Raw genomic sequence first — 25291 nt, 5'->3', positions numbered from 1 at the left:
GACCTTATAAAGAGGAAGGGACACCAGAGCTCTCTTTCTCCCTACGTGCTTGCACAGGGAAAGGCCATGTAAGGAACCAGCAAGAAGACAGCCGTCCACAAGACAGGAAGAAAGACTTCTCCAGAAATTAACCCTGCTGGCACTTTGAACTTTTAGTTCCAGTCTCCAGAACTGTAAGAAAATAAATGTCTATTGGTTAAGTCACCCAGACTGTCATATTTTGTTATGACGGCCCCTGCTGACTAATATAAGAGAAAATTTATTTCTAGAATTATTTTGGGTAAATGAAGGAATGGTAGAACACAACTATCACAATCTGTAACTCCCAGTGAAATAATGGATTTAAGCAATGACTGTTAAAAACATTAGGTGGAAAGCTGAGGGGAACTTTATAATGGATGGATCAGGCAGATGGCACCTGAGCTCAATGATCAATCCTAACACCTTAAAAAGATAACCATGCCTTATGGTATGATGTAACAGGAAGTACACAGCATCACCTCATAAGTACTCTGGGAAACAAGAGACCTGCCTCTGGTCAAGCCTCTGGACCTAACTACCGGTCTGCAGGCGGACAGGGCTGGAGGGACATGTCAAGCCTGAGAACCCACAGACGCTACAGGTAAGCTGGCTAGTTCCACCAAGTGCAAGAAAGAGGACAGGGTGAAACTGCAGATGACACATTGAGGACAAACAGGAACCAACTGTATTATATAGGCTGTGTTGGGGTCCTGAATCCAACTGTAAAACACACAAGGGAGACCATCAGGGAAATCTGAACGGAGATTAGGTTTTTATATTATTGTGCTATGATAATAGTATAGCGGTGATTTTTTAAAAATAAATTTATTTATTTTTTAAATTTTTGGCTAAGTTGGGTCTTTGTTACTGCGCACGGGGCTTTTCTCTAGTTGCACAGAGTGGGGGCTGCTCTTCGTTGTGGTGCACAGGTTTCTCATTGCAGTGGCTTCTCTTGTTGCAGAGCACGGGCTCTACGCGTGCAGGCTTCATTAGTTGTGGCACGCGGGCTCAGTAGTTGTGGCTCACGGGCTCTAGAGCGCAGGCTCAGTAGTTGTGGCACACGGGCTTAGCTGCTCCGCGGCCTGTGGGTTCTTCTCGGACCAGGGCTCGAACCTGTGTCCCCTGCATTGAGAGGGGGATTCTTAACCACTGTGCCACCAGGGAAGCCCAGTGGTAATGTTTAAGAAGAGACTCCTCTCCTTTTAGAAGCACTTCTGTAGATATTTCAGCAATACATCTGGGATCTGTTTATCTTCAGAGCGAGGGAGGGTAAGGAGAATGAGTAAGGCTTGGGTAAAACATGCCTAATCATGGGTTGATAACTGTTGAAGGCTGATGACAATGTGAGGGTTTGCTACCCTTTTCTGCCTACCTTGGGGTATGTTTGAATGTTTCCATAAGAAAAATTGTTTAAAAAACACTTTAATACATTCCAGCCAATGGGATGTTATGAAACACAGTAGAATTGAAAAAACTAGGCCTTACCTTTTCATCCTCATCTTTCTCTTCAGAAATCTGTGGTTTTACTCTTTCAGGTTCTTTTTCTTCTGGTCTCCGTTTGCTAGCTCTATTGGATAAACAAATAAGTCAGATGTTAGCTTAAAAAAAAAAAAACTATATTGCCAATTCACATAAAAAATGACAAACTAATGCCTTCCTACAGAAAAGCAAACTATTCCGAATAGATCTGGTGAACAGATACTTTCTTCCCATCCAAAAAAGAAAGTCCCCTTGTCACAGTAGCTCCAAAGGTGTGTCACTAACTCGTGATCCTGAAAGGAGGCCTTCAGAAGCCCCATGTGACTCTCAGACGTGGGGCCTGATGAGAGGTGCTGGAAACTAAGAGACACGTGACAGTGCAGTGACAGGAGCGCTACCCACGTGGCAGAGGGTATCAGGTAAGATGGGGCCCAGAGTTTGATTTCTTATCCAGCCCCGCCCAAACTGATCCAATCTTCCAATAGCACCAGCAATTCCCTGTAAACCTCTACATCACAGATCTCCAACAGTTATTTCGCTAATTTAAATTACACAAAGCACAGCACAAAAGCACAAGCATTTTAACCACTTACAGATCTTTGGGTTGACTTCTGTGCCTCTTTTCATCCTGAGAGGGGAAAGTGTGGGTGGAGAAATAAAAGGGGGAAAATTAATTTCTGAGTAAGAGCGAGACAAAACCCCAAAGTATCAGTTAAGGATTGCAGCACTGTGGAATGAGAGAACAGGAAAATCTGGGCAGGTCTACAGGGTAGAGATGAGGCTTCAAAAATGTTAACTCAGTTCCCTAACACCTACAAACAAGAGTTGACCGGTAGTTGGCAAACTTCCTGTAAAGGGCAAAAAAAATACACATTTTCAGATTTACAAGCCACAGACCTGTGTCACAGCTACTCAACTCTGCCACTGTAGCACAAAAGCAGCCAGAAACAATACATAAGTGAAATGGTATGACTGTGTTCCAATAAAACTTTATGAAAACAGGCAGAGGGCCAGATTTGACCTGTGGATCATAGTTTACCAACCCCTGCCCTAGGATAGCTCAAAGTAAAAGGGAATATTATAGCCATTTTGCTTATGTCGGCCAAAATGCCTATAGCTCCATCTGTCGTTTGGTCAGGGGTGAAGATGTCATATAGACAGGCATTGGGACAGTAGGAGTGGGGTAGGGGGTGACAACACTAAACTTCGGAATCTAGTATGGGAAAGAAGTAGAAGTAGGAATTCCCGACTTGGTCACCAACTCATTAGACAAAGTCAAATGTCTGATCCTTTTGTCCTTTTCTGCCGTGAGGCAAAAGTGCTGGCTGTGTGGTCTAAAGCTCCTGCCAGTTGCCATCTGAGGAAAATGGGTGGTTTGACAGCACCGCTAAGATCTCTCTAGATCTGAAGGGATGCCAGGCGAATGCTGACAGTAAGGTAATGAATATCCAGACAGAAAAGATGAGAGACAATAAGATGTTAGATAGAACAAGCTGGAGGAAACACCGAAAGGATCATCTGCCATAGAACAAGAAGGGGTGCCCGCTGGAAGCGAGAATGCTCACGACCCAGCAAGTCTGACCTCTGGCTCTGCTCCCTAGATCTCAGACAGAAAACCAGAGACAATCCTGGGACCACCCTCGTTTGGCTTCTCTTAGACAGGGACCAAACTGCTAAGGAGCTTAAGAGTCCTGTGCTGCGGCCCCCAGCAGCTGTATGTATCCCCCCCTCCCCTAGAGTTCACAGCCCTGTGGATAACCTTGCTGCCCAGGACGTTTACACAGGCCCACCCCTGGATCAATGTAGTGTTTTAGGGTTTAAATGTGCTCGCTTAGCTGAACTGGGGAAGCTGGCAGGGAAGGGAGGAGCTAGGCTCAGAAGAACTCAGGAGACTGACTGGTTGGTAAAGCAGCACAAGTGTGATGACACCATGTAGCTGGGGTGACACGTCAAGCCTTCTCAGGACAGAGGCTCTGAAGAGAAGCTGGCTCCACACACGCCTTAGTCCAGCACACAGAGGCCCTCCCCACCGTTATGATACACAGACAACTGAACACTCACTATGTATCGGGCGCTGACATGAAGTGACAGCCACCCACCCCCAGGAAGGGTAGCAGCTGACCTGCCCAGCGCCACCCCACGGGCAGCTAGGGCTGGAGCTGAACACAGAGCCCTACCCCACGCCATTTCTCCCCACCAACTGGGAACGTAAGGATCAGGTAGAGATAAGTGACAGAGTCAGTCTTTACTTTGTCTTCTCCTTCATTCATTTCAGCCTGAGCTCCTCCGGGCCTCGCATCTCTGTCTGGCTCCTCCTTAGATTTCTGTTTAGGTGTTCTGCCGCAGAACGAAACACACAGTCAGCTCAGGGCGCCCGCTGCCCTTTCAAGCAGCCCCAGTGAGGGCTTTACACGGTCTCCTCCCCTAAGTTAGAGCATGGATTGTATTTCTTATCTGAAGGGCAAGTTTTCAGAGCAAGAAACCCAAAAGGCATTTACTACTTCAGAAAGTATGATCTCGGAAGCGCCATCTACACTTCACTGTTGCTGAAACACGCAGTAGTTTAAAAACAAAAGAGACAACAGGGCTCCACTGATCTCTGGTAACCTGATGGGAATCCTGCCTGTGGTGGATTCCTGTGCAGGTTTGCTAGCTGGCCTGAGGTGCCGTCCAGAAAGTCCTCACCTCTCCGTCCGCCAGGGCCCGGCCACTCAGTTCAGGTGTTCTGCCCACCCCAGACTCAGGCCCAGTCTCAACATTTGCTTCAGCCCACTGTCTGTCAGAGGCTGCTTTCCACTTCTGCCCTCAGGTGCTGCCACTGCCATGAGAGTACACCCAGGCTGGCCAAGTCTTGGGGCTGAAGCGGGTCCACCTGACCAAGATCAGCCAATGGCCACTGAGCCGCAAACATGTAAGCTCAAAACATGCTTACTCTCGTAAGCCACTGAGCTTTGGGGCAGTGTGTCATACAGCGTCTTCACAGCTGTGGGGAAGAGACAGAGCTGCTCAATGCCCTTTAACCACCACCTGACTAGCTGCTTGCTGTATGAGCACCACTAAGAACAGGCCTGGGGTCAAGGTCAGCTAAATCTCACCTGACCTCAGCCTTCACTGTGGTGGTCTGACCTTACATGAGCAGAAGTCATCCACACATAATATGTATGATCAGTGCACTTAACGCTCTGTCCAACCCATTATTTTTACCAGAACGCTTATTTTAGCAAGGAAGCTTCACAAAGTACAAAGGCATGTTAACTATACTTACAGTTCTTTGGTTTGACTTCTGAGTCTCTTTTCTTCCTAAGTGGAGGGGAGGGGAAGACAAAAAAAAAAAAAAAGACTAGTTAATTTTTGCATTTGATTTGAATCTTTCTACTAAAGAGTTTTACGGAAATAAAATACCTAAAATGATCCTGCAGTCTAGTTGGAATAAAGATTCTCTTCTTTCAAGACAGCACATTTCTGGGACTTTCCTGGTGGTCCAGTGGCTAAGACTCCGTGTTCCTAATGCTGGGGGCCCAGGTTCGATCCCTGGTCGGGGAACTGGATCCATATGCCACAACTAAGAGTTCGCATGCCACAACTTAAGAGTTCGCATGCCACAACTAAAGATCCCGAATGCCGAAATAAATTAAAAAAAAAAAAAAGGCACTTTTTTTGGTGGGGTAGGTAGGCAGGAAGTTAAAGAACTCTTAGATCCTAATGTTTAAGAGGGATTTGGAGGCAAAATACTATCTACTTGTCATTATTAAGTGTTGACAGTCTCATAGAAAACTTTATCAAAACTAGGTCTCTAATAAAGAAATGAAGTAGAATGACCCAGTCTGGAAAAGAGCTCCATCTCAAACATGGACAACAAATTGTTTTGAGCTTGAATTTAGAGAGCTAAACACGCCTCTCCAGAGAGCAGAATTCAGCCTCAGGCACCCCACACACTTTGTAAGTTGATCACAAAGGTTGGTGATGTTAACAGAAGAAACACATTGCAGACCTTCCTCCTGGAAGAAGAGATCCTGGGAGTCTGGTCACAGACAAGGGATTTCAATCTTGCCCTAAAATCCTTCTCTGGAGGGTGGTGGTCACGCTAGCCCACTAGAACCGCTTCTTCTCAAACAATTCAACATGTGTCCCAACTGTAACTGCTGCTAACTTTAACTAGGATCAGGGTAGGGAAGTGATCAGTTAAAGACTAGTTTCCAGTACCAAATAATTCAAGAATTATACATCTTAGTTGATTCCCCATTAGGACAAAATAACAGACACCCATCCTTTAACAGGCTCTCAATACGGGCACACACCACCCATTTGAGTTTCTAAGAAACTTCTAATCAATGTCTTAATAAAACTAAAAGGGACCTAGGGCTTCCCTGGTGGCACAGTGGTTGAGAGTCCGCCTGCCGATGCAGGGGACACGGGTTTGTGTCCCAGTCCGGGAAGATCCCACATGCCGCAGAGCGGCTGGGCCCGTGAGCCATGGCCGCTGGGCCTGCGCGTCCGGAGCCTGTGCTCCGCAACGGGAGAGGCCACAACAGTGAGAGGCCCGCATACCACAAAACAACAACAACAACAAAAAAAAACCCAAAAGGGACCTGATATTGTTCTACCACCTGTGACTGACCAATGTCAGCCCTTTGTGATATGGGGCAGTGATGTCTAATGGTAAAGCTTCCAGTATCAGACCCCCTATTCCTTCTCCTACCCCCTCCCATGGGGGTTCAGTGGGTACATCTGTATTTCACAGAACCTTAAACTCTGATTTTACAAAGGAGCTGGAGTTCTGGGGAAAGAACTCATCTGATCTCAGTTAAGAATGCAACTCTATACCTGGACGATACTATAGCACTTTAGCACCTCATGTGTTTGAAAATGAGACCTTCACAAGGACCTCATGGGCAGGAGAGGCAGGCAGGAGAGGGGACAGACTGAAGCTCTGTGACTGACTGATCAAGTAGCAGAGGTCCAGCTGACTTCCAGGCCTACCGCTGATTTACTATCACCAGAGCCACGTAACACACCTTCCACACAGAGAACCAGCAGAAAAATGAGTTTGAAGAGCATTTTAGCTAAATTCAAGGTCACTTTGATCGTTAGTGAAAGTCATTCTGTTCCTACACGCTCCCCACACCCTGACCCCCCTTCCTAGAACCAAATGGGTTCTGAGATTAAGGTGGAAGTGACAAACCTGGAGGTGAACAGGCTTTACTTTATCATCTCTTTCTTCTTCTTCCACGTGTGTTCCTGGTCTTAGTCTTCCCGGTTCTTCTGCAGGGAGCGGTCCAGCAACTCTGTCAAGCAAAATCACACACCCTAATGTTGACTTTCACAGACTCCTCCCGTGGAAGCAATTTTCAAAAGGTCTTCCTTCCTACCCACCGCCCCAAAAAAATCAATCTTCATCTCAGGAGCCTTGAAAGGCACATATTACCTCAACATTTAATATTTAATACAACCTTTAGATCTAGTTCTGATAACGCCCAGTTGCCCCCAATTCACTCTTTGCAAGACAATTCTACCTGAATCACAAGGTTGATAATCTGACTGCAAACTCGGCATCCTTAAGCTATCTATGGTCACCCCGGCAACTCACTATAAAGTTCTTCTTTTCAGAAGATTTCAGAAAAGTAATTTCAGTCATCAAGATTACATATTGTACAGAAAAGATTTATTATTCTTACCGTTCTCTGGATGTAACTCTACGTCTCTTTTCCTCCTATGTGGAGAGAAGGGAAAAAGAGAAAAACAGTATTTCAAAAGAAGATCAAAACCAAAAGCATGAGTCAAAGTATTAAATAAATACATTTGATGTGGTTAAAAACAGGGGTTGAGGGGTAATCTGGATTTGGGGGAGATCTGGGCAACCTTCAGCCTGGTGTTGATGTCCCACCACCCTCAAAACAAAGAGAGGCCCAGGAGCTGGCCCGGCACACATCTGGGCACTAGAGGTCATCTAGTGACACTACGTAAAGTCAAAGATCCGCCTCATGTCAGGAATTTGTTAATACTAGAAAAAAACCAAAGTAGTAATTTGGGATTCACATCAGGAAGTGATGATGACAACCTAAACTGGACACCAGCTCTTCTCTGATGAATACCTTAGTACACTACTTCCCTAAGTTCACAACGCTTGCCATCTCCAGGATATCTGTATTTATGTATTTAAGAGGGATAAAAATATTGTGGCGAAAAAAAAATATTGTGGTGATGAAACCGATCTATGTCTTGCTTGAGGTGGAGGTTACAAGAACGCATGCATGCATACACGTGACCATACATGCACAGTGAATAAAGTCTGTAGATTACGCCGATGTCCATGTTCTGGTTTTGCTATTACAGTTATGTGAGATGTCACCATTGGAGAAAGTTGGGTAAACTACACAGAACCCCTGTACTATATTATACGGAATTAATCTGTATGCGCATATATAAAATTCTGCCTCCAGACTGCCTTTAGACTCGAGCTACAACATCAACTCTTCCCTGAGTCTGCAGCCTGCTGGCCTGTCCTGCACATTTCAGACTTGCCAGCCTGAAATCGTGTGACTCAGTTGCTTAAATTAATCTCATATATACAGACATCACTGGGTCTGTTTCTCTGGAGAACCCTAAATTAGATTTTATACTAATATACTACAGTAATATATACATACATATCATCTGAAACAATATAGAAGAAACTGATGAATGCTCGCCTCTCAAAGGAAGGACAGGATGGAGAGGGGGGAGTACCACCCCTATGTACCAAACAGCCTTTGGTACTGTTTTACCAAATGCATGTATTTAATACCTGTTTTAAAAAACATAGTGAGATCTCAAAACCTTAAACTGACTAAAGTAAGATTCTCTCTGCAGTACTACTTATTTGACCACCACCACCTGATAACGCTGGTGTGGTGCACTGAGGCTTACTCCAGCATATCGGGATAAACCCTGTTTCGACAAGTGTTCATCCTCCAAGTCCCCAAGGTCTCACACACTGCCAGTGAAACTGCTTCCTGCTTGGGAAAGAGTGCCCCAGTTCGTTTCTTTAGAAGCTAGAAGGCTATATAAGCCCTCCAAAAGGTTAGAGGGCAAAGAACAACTCTAAAACTGGCACACTTGTTAAAAAAAAAAAAAAAAAAAAAAAAGACTTGCCAATATTACAAGAGCCAGCTTGCTTTCACCTGTGACACGTTTTCTTAGTAGGCAAGGGATGTGGCCATGTGACTTGGACAAGCTGTTTCCCTCTGTCTCAGTGTCCCACCTGTGAGTGGGTAGTCTGACTAAACAGGAGAACGAGTATGTCTTTTACAACAGGACGTCAAGTCCACCACAGTGATGTTGGTAGCCTTGAGTCCAATGCTTCTCGCTCAGTGCAACTGTGCCCCCCAGGGGACATCTGGGAAAGTCTGAAGGTGATTTTGGTTGTCACAACTGGGAGGAGAGAGAGGGAATGTTACGGGCATCTAGGGAGTAGAGGTCGGGACCTCGCTAAACACTCTATGATGCACAGGACTCACCCCCACAGCAAAGGTTTATCTGGCCCCAAAAGTCAATGCCTTCGTTGAGAAACCCTGCCTTAGAGCAAACCACGGATACTCATCTTTAGCAGGTAACGGGGCATTTACTACCCACCTGTAAACCTACATACAGACTTCCCGACTTACACAGCTAATCCTGTGGCAGGACTGAAATAGATAGCGTGTGACCATCTCGTATTATCTAGGTTTGCCCCTCAAGTCACATGGGACAGCGCTAGAGACTGACATTTTCGATATTGGAGGCCTTTGGCAAGCCGCCAGTTTTCTAACCTTAAAAAGTCTAAGCAGCATTATTACAATACACATAGTAACATGACAATTCTGCTTTTCTAGAGAAATTAGATGTGGGAAAGGGGCTTATCTGACATCAGAAGGAAATGCTTTAAACACATCACATCTGCTGGTTTGACTGTCAAATCTTGACAACTGGAGAGGTAGGAAAGTAGACAGGAGGGAACAGACCAAAGGTATGGGCCTGCTGAGTCCTCAGGTCTAACCCTAACACACTTCGTACTGCCCTGGGTCCAGGGATATGTTCTAACACCCTCTCAGTCACTTCCGGTCCATAGACAGACCAAGTATAAATTCACAACTACCAGCAAGTGTACCAAAATAAGGCAGAGTCAAGAAACTTAAACACGAGCCCTACCTGGTCTTTTTCTTCTTCGTCGACAGAATCATCTGATTTTGCTTTTTCAGCGTCTTCCTCAGGTTTCCGTTTGGCAGGGCTGTCACACACAGTAAAGCCAACTGTTAGCTCAGCCAGACCCTAGTCCTCCAGTGGGCACGAAACAACTTATATTCCTCCCTACCAAGAGTACGCTCTGTCTGGAAAGATTCAGGGCATGGACACCCTCTTCCCTCCAAGGAGAAGCCCTTTCTGCCAGGACATTAAAAGAAGCTTCGAGCTTAATGTTTCTTTGGATGACAGGTTTAGAATACCACCATTCTGCAAACCTTAAGAAATAATGGATCTAGACTTTGATCAACGGCTGCTAGAATCACCGAAGAGACATTACATGCCTCTGATGGACAGCCCCATGCCGTCAATGAAGTGTCACAAAATAAAGCTGGAATCTGATCAAGACTCTAGACCTAACTACCAGTTTACAGAGAACTGGAGACAAGGGAACACATTAACCACCAAAACGATGCAGTCAGCCAGACCTAGAAGCTAGTAGACAAAAGACCTATTTTCTTTAAATAAATGGCAAGAAACTAAGGAATCTATCACTTGAAAGGCTTAAGGAGCAAATCAACCAAACTCTGTTACACAAGGGGAAGAATGAACACTGCTATGTATTTGTTAGTAAGGAACTGTTACACTTTATAAGGCATGTTTTGTCTTCTTCAAAAGACGGTTTGCTAGATGTTAGCAATTATAGCAAAATATGAATAAAAAACTTGTCAGAGAAAGAGACCTTGTCATCTAGAAATATCATATTTGTGGATAAGATGACATGTCCGATTTGTTTCAAAGTAATCCAGCTGGGGGGACATGGGTGTGTATGGAGTTGTAATCCATTTGGAATAATTCACTTGGAGCATATGGGGGTATAGATGAGACAACAGCCAGGAGCTGTTAACTGTTGTTGACACTGGGTGACAAGTACACAGGGGTTCATTTTACTATCCTTGGTAATTTTGTGTATGTACGTTTGAAGTTTCCTATGTTAAGAGTAAAAATGGATGAGGTCTTCAGAAATGCTGTTCATGAATGTCTAATTACAGAATATCAAAAGGAAAACCTAAGCAATGTGGAAGCCAGAATTACTAAGTTACATCCTACTAATTCTATACGTGTTTTACCAAAAACAGTTGGCCCCTAAAATGGGGGCTGTCCATTCATTATATACTGACCCCCTTGTGAAATGAGATGTGATGGTGGTCTGCCTGGTAGTTTGCCTTGTAATCCTGGGGCTAGATGAGACTTCAGCTGCTTAAAGAAAAAGAAACAAAAAAGCCACTATGAATAAAGAGTTCACAGCGAAGGTACAGTTCTTCAGCATTACCAAGCTGGTACAGAGACCAGGTTCTGAGGATTAAGTATCCTTCTCTTCTTATTCTAAGCAACCACCATCTTGATAAAGTCATCAAATTAGCACCTGCCAGTTTGCTGGGCCATTTCAACACAAGCTCTTGTATGAGGGGCCCAACCCTGAGACGGAAAAGGAAACAGAACCTCCGCTTATTTCGTCAAAAGATGAAGTGGCCAAGCACCTGACCTGAGCTCAAGTCCCATGCTCTTATTTTTAAAAATTCCAGAAGAGTTACTCTGACTACAAGCGGGGAAGGAGTCTAAGAATAAATGTTCAGCTTAAACAGGCATGTAACTTAGACGTAATAAACATCAGTAGCTCCTGTTATCTTATACCTCATAAATTCAACCACATTTGGGGATCTAACGCTCTATAACTTGGTTGAAGACAAAAATTGCAAGTATATATCTAAGCTAGTTAGAAGTATACACAAGAGGGAATTCCATGGTGGTCCAGTGGTTAAGACTCGGCACTCTCACTGCTGAGGGCCCGAGTTCGATCCCCGGTTGGAGAACTAAGATCGTACAAGCCGAGCAACACAGCCACCCCCCACCCCTGCCCCCAAAAAACAAAAAAACCCAAAAAGATACACAAAAAACAAGTACTGCCGGTGGAGGGGTTGTGTGTGGGGGGAACAGACAGACCCTATGGCGCCAAGTCTGTCCTCCCCTTAGGTGGTACCAGACTCCAACAAGGTCAAACGAGTCAAGCACTCTTACATTTTGTTTCTGCATCAGACTTGCTTCTCCTGGGCATGCAAAGTTTGGAAACAGGTTTGGGGGACTTCTTTTTCTCTGCTATTTCCACTCTGTGCTCCTCACCACTTGTCTGGCTCCCGTTTTCTAGACATCCATTCACTTCCCGACTGAAAGCATGAGCTCCGTTCTCCAAGGACAAATCTTTATTTAAAAGGGATTTGACTTTAGCCAGGTAGCCCTCCTACAGCAGGAAAGGATAATTTAAGTAGCAGTGAATGTAAACAAGTGGCAATGAGAGAATAAGGAAACACATGCGCTTCCTTTGTAACTATCAGGTAACAGGGAGAGGTGGGATTATTCTGCCTCCCTGGTCACAGACAAGTTACATGGGAGGAAACATTTTCTAGCCACTGGGATGCTGAGGACTTACCTCTGATAATTCTTCTTTATGTAATTTGGTTTCCAAGTCACATAATTGATTCTTTATTTCTGTCTGCAGAAATTCATGCAAGAGATTCAATTTCTCCTTCACGCATTCCTATGGGAAGGATATAGGTTTAGAAGTCTCCGCACTCCCAAGCTATGAACTAATGGACTAATACACAAATAGTTACACTGCCTGGTCACCTAACAATGACTGAATGGCAGGCAATGCTGAGTCAGCTAAAAAGAAAACTAAATATTCACAAGACATGTTTGTGATGTTTCCACTAAGATCATATCACACCATCTCCAGAGTGGTGAAAAATGGAAAGATTAGAGGTGAAACAGATACATAATAGTGTACTAGAACAAAACTGATTTTGAAAAACAGTGTGACCAGGACAAGTTATAATCCAGACTTGAGGCTACAGAACCCAGACTGGGAAACTCGATGAGCTACCAAAAGCTAACCAATAATATCCTATTAGTCCAGCACATTAGACAAAAACATCCAACGTATCCTCAATTTTAGGAAAAAGAGAGCCAATTCCACTTAAATTTGTTTTTATGAACTACACAGTATCTGTCAAATGGTCACATTTGATCATAAATTTTGTTAAGGTAGAGACTACCTTACCTTTTCTGTTAAACTATCTCTTTCCAAATCTTTGAGCCTGGGGAAAGAAAAAGGGAAGAAACAAACACTTGTTAAGCAACACTGTCTACCTGTAAGAATACCACAGTTTAAAGAACTTTGGAAATAAGTTTAACATGAATGTTAGAAAAAAATACAATGGTTTTTCCCTCCCCCAGTGTCTAGAATGCCCTACTGTAATGCCTACACGTTAAGAAGTTATTTTCGGGCTTCCCTGGTGGCGCAGTGGTTGAGAATCTGCCTGCCATTGCAGGGGACACGGCTTCGAGCCCTGGTCTGGGAAGATCCCACATGCCACGGAGCAACTGGGCCCGTGAGCCACAACTACTGAGCCTGCGTGTCTGGAGCCTGTGCTCCGCAACAAGAGAGGCCGTGACAGTGAGAGGCCTGCGCACCACGATGAAGAGTGGTCCCCGCTCACTGCAACTAGAGAAAGCCCTCGCACAGAAACGAAGACCCATCACAGACAAAAATAAAATTAATTTTTTAAAAAGTTATTTTCAATATGAATCAGGTCCCCCTTTTGGGGGGTGGTTTTCTGATGGTGGTAAGAGATGATATAGGAGCTCTAGAACAACATTTTTTTTTTTTAATGTTATTTTAAAGACACTGGGAAAGGGGAAGCAGGTCACACAGTTGGGGTCCTTCCCAAGTTAACTGACCTACAGGTGGTCTTCCTCCAGTTGGACCTGACAAGATTTCATAGGAGGGCATACAGAGGTTAGAAAGAGTGGACCAGGGTGACAGGATGCTGTGGGGAACAGCCAGCTAACATTCCCAAAGGCCAGGATGGGGTGGTGGCAGCATATTCCTGATGAGGAATATAGGAAAATGGAGGAGTCAAGGCATCTGAGGCAGCAGGGGGTGCCCACACACAAGGAAGACAGATGAAGCTAGAAAAGTTGGCTGGCGCCTCACCCAAGAGCTCATCCTTGTAAATGTTTGTAGCTAGTCATTCAGAAGTGCACAACTGTCATGAGTTTAGCTGGAAAATCATGGTCTGATTTGATTATTGAATATTAGTATCTTGCCTCTTTGGGGAGGAAGGGAGCAAAAAGAATAAAGGAACAAAACTAGAAGACACCGAGGAAATGGGGAGGCTGCTGTTCCTAGCCTGGGTGCTGACTGTGGGCAGTTGGATGAGAACAGGTCTAACCAGGTGGGCAAGCGTCCATCAGCAGAGGGGCAGCACCCTGGGCGGGGACTGGGCCTCCACCATCTACGGCTCCTCCCCTCCAGCACCCAGGCTAGGTACTCAGTTCCCAGCAGCCCAGAGGACAGGAACAGAGCTCTGCCAGGCTGGCCTTCCCAGAGGGCAAGGGTAAGCAGCACAGCCAGGAATCGAGCGACAGGCTTTGCTGGACTAATGACATACAGTGGCTACTCCGAGTGCACGTGGATCCCGCTTCTAGCTTCAACCACCACTCCCATCTGTGGGTGCCTACTCTACGCCAGGCCCTGTTCCAGGCAACAAGCTGAGTGATGGGATGTAGGCACTACCAGGCAGGGACCTCATGACTTGCTGGATGGTCAGGAAAGGCCTTTCTATAGAAAAGACTTAGCAGGGACTTCCCTGGCAGTCCAGTGGTTAAGACTCCGTGCTTCCAAGGCAGGGGGCGCCGGTTCGATCCCTGGTCGGGGAACGAAGATCCCATATGCCACAAGGTACGGCCAAAAAAAAAAAAAAAAAAAAAAAAGAAAGACTTAGCAGCCTCCAGATACAGTGGTAATATACTATATGTCACATATGTTGTGTAACTTGGACTCAAAGATTCAGAGTCAAGCTTTCCAGAAGCATGTGAAGCCCCTTCCAGGCAAAAGTCATTTTACCCTCAAAGCAACTCAGGTCCTGGGACAGCCTTAGATGAGGACAACTGCACAACTCGGTACTCACATGCTGCTGCAGGAGCATCACACCTACCTGTCTGCAGTCATTCTCCTCACAAAACCCTGGCAGGACACAGCTCCTACCTCGACCAGGTTACCTCAGGTGTCAAGGATAACACTTAGACTGAAGCCCATCAAAGGGCCCTTTCCACAACGCTGACAACTCCTACATCTGGCCAGGAGGCAGATGTGTGCGTCTGAATTCTTTGAAGCTTTCCTGTGAACTGGGATATTTAGCCTGGCAGGCAGAAACAAATCTTCAGAATATCTGAAGAGTCTTGCCCTGTGAAGATTGGATTTGACCTGCTTGGCCCCAGAGTGGAAGGTTGGAGCCCAGGGCAGGCACCGAGTAGTCAGAGGTGTGGCAGGAAGAAGGCTGGCCAGTGCGCCGCTCCTGACACCCAGGCTTTCACTGGAGAGTCCATCCCCTTCCCAGTAAAACTGGTGACACTACCTCACATCTGCTTTACGTTCATAGCCAGGAAGATTAGAAGCAGACATGAAGGACCAGGTAGAGGAATCACAGAGAACAGCAACCACCTTATAAAAGAAAACCATAGCTCCCTTCCAGTCTAAGATCCCACAATTCATTCCTAGTTGCTTCCCTCAGAGCAGTTCTTTAAAGGAGAAAAAGATATACATAAACCACTGTGTGGACAAATAGAGTTCAAATCTGAGGCTTCTGAAGCAAAAGGGTATAAACGGCATCAGGAAGGAGGGATCCAGAGACATTGAGAGCTCAGCGGGAACTGGGCAGAGGGAGCTGTCCGAAACAGGAGCAGCACAGCAGGGGCGCTGGCTCAGAGTTCACCCAAGGAACCCACACAAGTCGGGCTGACACAGGGGAAGAAAGGCAAGTCCAGAGAGAGGAGGTGGGTGCCAGTCTGAGGGAGGTCAGCAATGTCAGGCTCAAAATCATTGACTTTGCTCCATAGTTAACAAACCATCGGAAGGGTCATGGGGGTGGTAGAACCCAAGGTATCAGTCATCTTTCAGTAGGAAAAAATAAAGTCAATCTGGCAGAAATAAACAATATATTAGACAGGAAGAGATAAGATGTTAAATCACTCTAACATCCTAAACTAGAAATGCTGGTCTGTAATATGGTTTAGCAGCAGGAGCTGAGAACATGCTAGAGAAGTTACAAAGCTCCGTCTACTCTGCCTTTTGTAATTGGCTGCATGACGGTTGGTATAGGGCTACCAGAGATAATATTTGTGGTACGAAGGAAAACAGATCACCCCCCGCAAAGATATCCATGCCCTAATTCCCCAGAACCTGTGAATATGTTACCTTACACGGCAAAAGGGACTTTGCAGATGTGATTAAGGTTACAGCCCTTGAGATGGGGAGGTTTTCTTGGATTATCCAGGTGGGCCCAATCGAGTCACTTAAATCCTAGGAGCAGAGAAACTTCCCAGCTACATTTCAAGCGATGTGACTACAGAAGGGTCAAAAAGATGTGATGTGAGAACTGGCTTTGCTGGCTTTAAAGATGGAGGAAGGGGGCCACAAGCCAACAGATGTCATCACCTCTAGTAGCTGGGAATGGCTCTCACCTTACAGCCAGCAAGAGAAGAGGGACCTCAGTCTTATAACCACAAGGGACCGAATTCTGCCAACAGCCTGAAAGAGTAAGAAACAGGTCCTCCCCTAGAGCCTCCAGAAAGGAATGTAGCCTGCTGACACTTTAATTTTAATCCAGTGAGACCCACACCACATTTCTGACCTACAGAATCAGAAGATAGCAAATTTGTTTTATTTAAGCTACTAAGACTGAAGTAGTTTGTTACGGCAGCAATTAAAATCTAATACAGGGCTTCCCTGGTGGTGCAGTGGTTGAGAATCCGCCTGCCGATGCGGGGGACACAGGTTCGAGCCCTGGTCTGGGAAGATCCCACATGCCACGGAGCGACTGGGCCCGTGAGCCACAACTACTGAGCCTGCGTGTCTGGAGCCTGTGCCCCGCAACGAGAGGCCACGACAGTGAAAGGCCCCCGCTTGCCGCCACTAGAGAAAGCCCTCGCACAGAAACGAAGACCCAACACAGCCAAAAATTAATTAATTAATTAAAAAAAAAAAAAAACCTAATACAGTACCAGAAGTTCTGAACTTTTCGGTGGGAGAAAGTAAGCAGACCATGAATTTTAGGAGTGACATTTCAGTGAATAGCTATCTAGATGGCTATTCGGCAGCTAGAAATTAGAACGGGCTCTCCAAAGAGGCCTCTCCAGCTGTACCCCCAACTGCTGAAAGCAGAAATCTAAGACTGGAAGAAAATAAGGGTCCAGGAATTGAAAAGAAATATGGCACAAATCAGGGAAGAGGTCCCCTGGTGGCAAACAGCATCACAAAAGCCAAGGACACAAAGAATTAAGGATAGAAAACCACCTTAACTAAAGAATAGACTGGACACCCAGCACAAAAGCTAAGCTAAGGTGGCAGCAAAAAGAGCAAGACCAGGGACTTCCCTGGTGGCACAGTGGTTAAGAATCCGCCTGCCAACGCAGGGGACAGGGTTTGAGCCCTGGTCCGGGAAGATCCCACATGCCGTAGAGCAACTAAGCCCATGCGCCACAACTGCTGAGCCTGCGCTCTAGAGCCTGTGAGCCACAACTACTGAAGCCCGCGTGCCACAACTACTGAAGCCCACGCACCTAGAGCCTGTGCTCAATACCACCACAATGAGAAGTCTGCGCACTGCCACAAAGAGTAGCCCCCGTTCGCCACAACTAGGAAAAACCCTAACGCAGCAACGAAGACCCAACACAGCCAAAAATAAATAAAATTAAAAAGAGCAAGTCGAGACGATAATACAAGAAACCAGGCAAACAGGAAGGTTGGAGTGATAAGTAGACATACACTGCTATATTAGTATCTGCCTTAGTATCAGGTCTGCATGTTGGTACTTTAAGTTATGCACCGCCCCCCACCCCAATAACAGGAGTGAAACATACAGCTGCCACGTGATAAGCAGTGAAGGAGGTTTCTGCGCAGGTGCTGTTCTACCACGTTCACAGCTATCAGCTCAGCCTTCACAATGCCCCAGTGGAGCAGGCACCTCCATCCCATTTTACAGATAAAGCACCAGGAGGTTAGACGACTCGGTCATACAGCTGGCAAGGGGTGGGGTGGGATCTGAACTCCAGTAGTCTGCACCTCTAGAATCCTAGTGCAGGGGAGAACTAGAAAAGGTAACTCAGTTTTGCCCTCCATACCTACTCAGGAGCCATGGAACTAGTTAAGAACTTCACGACCCAACCTAATCTAATCAGAGTGGCTAGCAGAACTATCATAATTACAAAGGCTAAATGAGTTGTGTAAGGAGGTTGCTAGAATCAATATGTAAATACAGGCCTTGGTGAAGGGGAAAGTCTGGCATGTAAGCCTTCGAGTCTAGTGGACACCGAGCTGCAAGTACAACGAATGAGGCAAACATGCTCAGACAAGTCATCATCAACTCCCAAGCTGCAAAGGCAGCATGCGGGATGCGCTGACAGAATTCAACACCTCATCGCAGGAAAGGGGAGTGTCTTTCTGAGCAGTCTTACGGATGAACAGACAACATGCAGCATGGTGAAGGGGTTGGTGGAACCCAGCCTCACACTGGTTGCTCTGCGTGGTCCCAGGTCCTGAGAACCTAAAAGGTAACCTGTGTGGTTTGTGAGGAAAAGAGCACAAGATGAGTCAGGCAAGTGGACGGGGATCCCGGACTTGAAGCCAAGTGCATTAGGCAGTGTAAGGGGCAGGAAAACCTCTGTCTCCAACTTATATCGAAAGAGGATCACAGTTTCCACTTATAGAAAGCAGACCTGAGTGGCAACAGAAAGACGAGTAGGAAGACTATTGCTTTTTCTATACAAAAGATGGTGGCTTGGACAGAGTAAGAAAATTCAAGTAGGAAAATGTGGCTTGTCCTGAAAGGCGTTATTTTTAGAAGACTTAGGACATAAAATACTTCAAAAAAAAGTTAAAACTTAAAAACCCAAATGTTAAGAATACTTTCTAGTATCGTTACATAGCTAATGTAACTGTATGATTTTTAAAAGAAGCTGCCAAGTTAGCATAAGTGACAGAAATGCCTGAGTGAGGTCTAGGCCTAAATTTTGTTCCTAGAGCATTCTACTGAACTTAGTAGTATAATCCATAATATGAGGTCCCTAATTTTCATGAATCAAAAAGTTATACCTCCGTTTACAAGGAGGTATAAGGGAGTATTGTAAAAGGAGTATGGAATGCCATGCTTATGCGTGTATTTTATAGGCTGAAATTCAAAATTTAAGAAAAGCTGTTGAGAGGGTCACATAAGCTGACAATGTCAATGGTCTGAGGCAGAAACCCAAGACTCTATAGCCACAGTAAGCAATTCTCATTCAAAGTAATATGGAACCTAGGGTGAATGGCGGATTGTAACACTCACCTAAGAACATTCAAATTCAACCAAACAAAACACTTGCTCTGGCCCAATAAAAGCCCTAGCTGAAGGGAAAGGTTTTGGCAAGAAGCAGACTTCCGCAGGAATCTTTGCTTCCTTGCTGTTAACTCCTGTGGCAACCACTCTTGAGAACACTTGAGGATTAAATGAGACAATGTAAAGTGTTTTATACAATTAGCAGAAGGGAAAAAAAGCAAGCTAGATTAGTCAATAATGCTAACACGGGGGGGTGGGGGGGGACCTTTATGTGCCAGGCATATTCTCATTTAATCCAATAGCAGTTGAAAGCCCATGTTAACTGTCCTAGTCCACAGATGTAACTTGTTTATGAAACTTGCCCGAGGTTAGATGAGCCAGTGGAGGTGGCATTTCCACCATCAAGTTAAAGAAGGCTGGGCCCAAACATCTCTGTCCTGGGTCTAAAGTGAAGCCAGATACTTCCATAACGCCATTTCCATTTTTAAGTTATGTTTCCATTTTTAAGTTATAGGGATTCTTCAGCAAGGCAGAGCACCCTCTAACTGTGGTTAAGAAGTGGTCTGACGCCTGGGAGGGAGACCCAAATGCCTGCTACACCTACTCTCCACGCCCAAAAGCCCAAATCAGAACTGGACTGGCACAGCTTTAGGAAACAAGCACAGGGAAATGGCAAGATCAGGTTCACAGATCTGGCTGGAAGTGTTCAGGGCTGGTCGAGGCTCCCGTGACTAGTGCTCCAAGTGAGGTTTGCAGGCTTCCAGGAGTGAAACTGATGCCCTTCAGGAACAAGAAGCCTGGGCCCAACGGTCTTGCCGCCGACCCCTGTGCACAGATTAGCTAAGACTGGCTAAGTCCCCGATGTTAGCTGCTGGCCCCTCACTCCCCCTACACACACACACACACACACACACACACACACACACACACACACATACACACACACACACGGAGGAAACTGCAGCCAGTTCTCCCTAGCAAGGCTTCCTTGATGCCCACGGCTCACAGGTACCGATTTACTAGAAGAAACCACTCAGCTTTCACGGCGTCCGAGCCCTAGCCCTCACGGTATGTGAAGAGTTCCTTGCAGAATGCGCCTACCCTAGCCGTATGAGGTGATGGAGGGAGCCCCCAGAGGAAGACGGGGCTCGCAAACCTGAGCCGGCCGCGCCCGTCCCCCGACCGGCGACATCTGTCTCTGGAGGCTGCCATCGGGATGCGTGGCGTGGGGGCACCGAGGGGACCCCCAAAATACCCCCGGGGACCAGGCCGGCCCGACCCCCTCGAGAGGACCGGGCACCGGAAGTGGAGGCCTTAGTGCCCGGGCCGAGGGGTATTCTGAGGCCGCGGGCTGCCCACTTCCTGCGCGACCAGGCTGGCGGCAGGGGCTGGGCCTGAGGCCGCTCCAGGAAGGGGATCCCCAAGGCGAACCCAAGGCTTGCTCTACTTTGAGGTCAGAAGAGACCCCCAAGTTTCCAGTCACCAGGGAGCTGTGAGAGGGCCTCGGCCCATTTTGGCGCCAAACGGCCAGGGGCGCGCGCGACCGGAAGTGCCACCCTGCCCGCGCCAACTGCCGCCGCGCGCCGCGCCATCCCACGCATGCGCGCCCGCCTGTCAGCGGCGGCCACGGGCTACCCGGAGGGGAAACGACCCCCACCCCCACCCCCAACGCCGTGCAACCCACCCCAGGTTCGCAGTCCCCCGCAGCACCTACCGCCTGCGGACATCGTCGGGCAGTGAGAAGGCCCGGGAGGCCAGCGCGGGCACCCGGGCTGGGGCGGTACGGGCAGGCATCTTGGAAGGTGCAGCAGAGGCGGCGGCAGCACAGGCAGCCCTGGCTTTTCGCGCGGAAACCGATGGGGAGGGGCGGCGAGCGGAGGCAGCGCGTACCATCCCGGCCTGGGCGTGGGGGGAAAGCGGGCCGTACCACACGGAGGGAGGCCGTACCATGTGTGGGTAGACGCAGTGAGGCTGCCCGTGCGTAGGGGCCGCGCATGCGCGGGACGGGAGCGCACCCCCGCGTGGAGCAGTGGGCTTGTCCAAGCTCCTCCGTTTGCTGGGAGCTTTGCCTGAGACCTTCATTCATTCGTTCTTTCCCCGCCTGCTAGGGAAAAAATGAGGAACATCCTCAGGGTGTTCCAGGGTGTGGGCACTAGAGTTCAAGTCCTCAGTTCCAATCCCACCTACACCTATTTGCTTACTATGACGATCTTGGGCAGGTCATTTGGACCCAGCTTTAGTTTCCTCATCTGTGAAAAGGGGCTAATAGCACTTACTCCAGAAAATGTTGAGGATGCACAAAATACGCAGGTAGCACCAAAGATCTCACTGGTAGGGAGACCTGGGCCACTTCCACAGTCTGTGTGCTTTAAAAAAACACCAGAACTTGAGCAAGGATAATCTCTTCAACACATGGTGCTGAGAAAACCGGCTATCTACATGCAAAAGAATGAAATTGGACCCTTACCTTACACCGTATATACAAGTTAACTCAAAATGGATTAAAGACCTAAACCTAAAACTATGGCACTCTTAGAAGAAAATGTGGGGGGGGGGGGCGGGGGGGGAAGCTTCGTGACATTGGACTGGGCAGTGATTTCTTGAATATGACACCAAAAGCACAGGTCACAGAAGCTAGAATAGACAAATGGGACTACATTAAAATAATCCTAACCCCAACTCATGCTCAGCAAAGGAATCAAAGTGAAAAGGCAACCAATAGAATGGGAGAAAAATGTTTGCAAATCGTATATCTGATAAGGACTTAATATCCAGAATGTATAAAGAATTCCTACAATGCAAAGACAACTCAATTAAAAAACAGGCAGGGGATTTGAATAGACAGTTCCATAAAGTAGGTACAGATGGACAACAAGCATATGAAAATATGTTCAACATGACCAATCAGGGAAATGCAAATCAAAACCACAACGAGGGGACTTCCCTGGTAGCACAGTGGTTGAGAATCCGCCTGCCAATGCAGGGGATACGGGTTCGATCCCTGGTCCGGGAAGATCCCACATGCCGCGGAGCAACTAAGCCCGTGTGCCACAACTACTGAGGCTGCACTCTAGAGCTTGTGCTCCGCAACAAGAAAAACTACCGCAACGAGAAGCCCGTGCACCACAACGAAGAGTAGCCCCTGCTCGCTGCAACTAGAGAAAGCCCGCGCGCAGCAACAAAGACCCAACGCAGCCAATTAATTAATTAAATAAAACACACACACAATGAGATCACTTCACAGGCATTAGGATGGCCACCATCAGAACAAAAAGTATTGGGGAGAACACGGAGATTAGGACCCATGTACACTGTTGGTAGGGATTTAGAATACTGCAGCTGCTATAGAAAAGTGTGGGGACTTCCCTGGCGGTCCAGTGGCTAAGACTCCGTGCTTCCACTTCAGGTGGCACGAGTGTGATCCCTGGTCAGGGAGCTAAGACCCCGCATGCCACTCAGCATGGCCAAAAGTTAAAGAAAAAAGTACGGAGGTTCCTCAAAAAATTAAAAATAGAATTATCATATGATACAGCAGTGCCACTTCTGGATATATATTCAAAAGAATAGAAAACAGGCTCTCAAAGAGATACTTGCACACCCACCTTCATAGCAGCACTATTCACAATAGCCAAGAGGTGGAAGCAACCCAAATGTCTTTGGATAGATGAATGGATAAAGAAAATGTGGCATATACAGATAGTGGATTTTTCAGCAAATCCTGCCCTTTTGCAACAACCTGGATTAACCTCGAGGTCATTATGCTAAGTGCAATAAGCCAGTCACCAAAAGACACACTGCATGATTCCACTTATTTGAGGTATCTAATTTAGTTGCCTTGTAGAAAGGGAAAGAACAATGGTAGTTACCGGGGGCTGGAGGGGTGGGCTGGGGGGGAGGGGATTTGTTCAATGGGAATGGAGTTTCAGTTTTACAAGATGAAAGTTTCAGAGATCTGCTACAAAATAATGTGCATGTAGTTAACACTACTGTACTATACACTTAAAGGTTAAGATGTAAATGCTATGTGTTTTTTTACCACAATAAAGAAGAAATAAACCATTAATAGGATAGGGTTGAGTTGAAAAAAAAACAAGTACTTATCTGCCACAACAACAAAAAAAAGCATCAGAATGGAGTTAGAAGTTATGGCATATATTTACATTTTTGTATTAAGATTTACAAGTGAACATGTTTGTAAACACACACAAACTAGGTTCCTCCAACGGCTGGTGGAGAGCTTCTAGAAGTGGACCTCAGACCCTCTGGTTGCCATGCATTACCCACACAGGGCAGGATCCAGGAGGACTAAAATATTAGGAATAGAACTAATAGCTATTAATTTCATATTTAATCAGCACTTCTGTACTTACTGTACCAGAATCTTTAGGAGTTATTTAATTTAATCCTTAACCGCCATAAAGGGAGATATCAGGACCCCCATGTCCCATGGCCTAGGATATTTGTCACAAAGGAAGCTGCTTATACCCAAGATCACAGGCTCAGTAAGCAGCAGGGACAATGAATCCAGGTGTCTTTAGTTCCAAAGCCTGAATGTAAAACAGTGACCCAGCTGTCAAGCCCTGTAGACCTGTCAGAAGCCAGCATGTGGGTTCCTAACCCACCTTAGGAAAGGGGGCGCTCACAGGACAGGGAAGGAAGAGGAGATAGATGAGCTGACCTGCTCTCTTCAGGGGCCTCAGCTCACAGGAGAGCAGCTGCACTTATTGGAGCCTCCCTCTCAGGTAGGTTCTCTTTTTAATCCCTTTGCCAAGGGATGATTTGACCCATTTTACAGATGGGGCAAGGGCTCAGGGACAAAGATTTGCCTAAGGGCCCCCAGCAAGTTGGTGCCAAAGCTGGGCTTCCAGCCCAGCTGCTCTGCTCTCAAGTTGCCCGGAGACAAAAAGCCAGGCACCACCTCTAATTCCTCTCCTTCCCTCACATGCAGGAGGTGAGCAATCTTTGTTTGTTCTTCCTCTGATGAAATACACCCAGGTCTTTCTGCTTTTGGACTGGGCTGCCGCTCCAACCCAGACTGCCATCATCTCTCACCTGGACTATTGTAACAGCCTCTTTCTTCCCCAGTCTCCCAGACCACTGCATCCAGCGGGCATTAAAAAAAAAAAAAATGCGGGACTTCCCTGGTGGCACAGTGGTTAAGAATCTGCCTGCCAAATACAGGGGACATTGGTTCAAGTCCTGGTCCAGGAAGATCCCACGTGCCACGGAGCAACTAAGCCCATGTGCCACAACTACTGAAACACGCGTGCCTAGAGCCCGTGCTCTGCAACAAGAGAAGCCACCGCAATGAAAAGCCTGCGCACTGCAACGAAGAGTAGCCCCCTCTCTCTGCAACTAGAGAAAGCCCGCGCGCAGCAACGAAAACCCAATGCAGCCAAGAATAAATTAATTAATTTTAAAAAATGTTAATGCCCTTTTCTTTCCCACTAGAACTTTCCAGAACTTCTCATTGCCCTTGAAATAAAATGTAAGTATTTAACTCCATTTACAGGGTCCTGCCTGGATGCAGCTCATTTCCCCCTCGTTGAGCTCCAGCTTCGTTGACCCACTTTCAGTCTTTCAAGCTCTTAAGTGCCGCAGGGCTTTGCCTTTGCTGTCAATTCTGCCCAAGTCACTTTTCTGGAAGATTCACAGCTCAAAGATTGCTACTACCCAGAGGCTTCCCCCTGCCCACCTGGAAGCAGCCCCTCACCCCCAGTCTCTCTCTCCTATTATCCTGTTGCTTCATAGCATTTACCACTGTCACAGACTCATTTCTGTCTGTTGTAGCCTTTCTGTTCCACTAGAGCAGAGCAGAGGTCAGCAGTTTTTCTATAAAGGATCAGATAGTAAATATTTTAGGTTTTGTGGGCCACATGTTCGGTTTTAACTACTCAGTGCTGCCCTTGTAGCATAAAAACAGCCATGGACAATACACAAATGAACAGGTATGGCTGTATTCCAATAAGACTTTATTTATAAAAACTTGACAGGCCAAGGAATTCCCTGGTTGTCCAGTGACTAGGGCTCGGTGCTTTCACTGCCGTGGGCCCAGGTTCAATCCCTGGTGGGGGAACTAAGATCCTGCAAACTGTGTGGCACAGACAAAAAAAAAAAAACTTGGCTGGCTAGATTTAGACCATGGGCCTTAGCGTGCCGAC

At 46.6% G+C, this 25291-nt stretch overlaps 1 protein-coding gene across 2 annotated transcripts in view; it reads right to left on the bottom strand.

Annotated features, from left to right (window-relative positions):
• DNMT1 (DNA methyltransferase 1) overlaps positions 1 to 21017 on the bottom strand; it is a 42893-nt gene extending 21876 nt beyond the window's left edge. The window contains exons 1-12 of one of the 2 annotated variants that reach the window (XM_065873278.1): positions 20845 to 21017; positions 12815 to 12851; positions 12185 to 12292; positions 11776 to 11995; positions 10878 to 10956; positions 9667 to 9745; positions 7176 to 7210; positions 6704 to 6785; positions 4766 to 4800; positions 3750 to 3837; positions 2094 to 2128; positions 1507 to 1588 (exon numbers count right to left, since the gene is read on the bottom strand). In XM_065873278.1, the coding sequence (XP_065729350.1) occupies positions 1507 to 1588; positions 2094 to 2128; positions 3750 to 3837; positions 4766 to 4800; positions 6704 to 6785; positions 7176 to 7210; positions 9667 to 9745; positions 10878 to 10956; positions 11776 to 11995; positions 12185 to 12292; positions 12815 to 12851; positions 20845 to 20924 (960 nt within the window). In that variant the 5' untranslated portion in view covers positions 20925 to 21017. The remainder of the gene's footprint in view (positions 1 to 1506; positions 1589 to 2093; positions 2129 to 3749; positions 3838 to 4765; positions 4801 to 6703; positions 6786 to 7175; positions 7211 to 9666; positions 9746 to 10877; positions 10957 to 11775; positions 11996 to 12184; positions 12293 to 12814; positions 12852 to 20844) is intronic. The other variant, XM_065873279.1, reaches the window with a different exon arrangement.
• Between the last annotated feature and the right edge of the window lie 4274 nt (positions 21018 to 25291).

Source organism: Phocoena phocoena, chromosome 3 (assembly GCF_963924675.1).
Source record: "Phocoena phocoena chromosome 3, mPhoPho1.1, whole genome shotgun sequence".
NCBI classification, from domain to species: Eukaryota; Metazoa; Chordata; class Mammalia; order Artiodactyla; family Phocoenidae; genus Phocoena; species Phocoena phocoena.
This window is presented reverse-complemented; position numbering and strand designations above follow the sequence as displayed.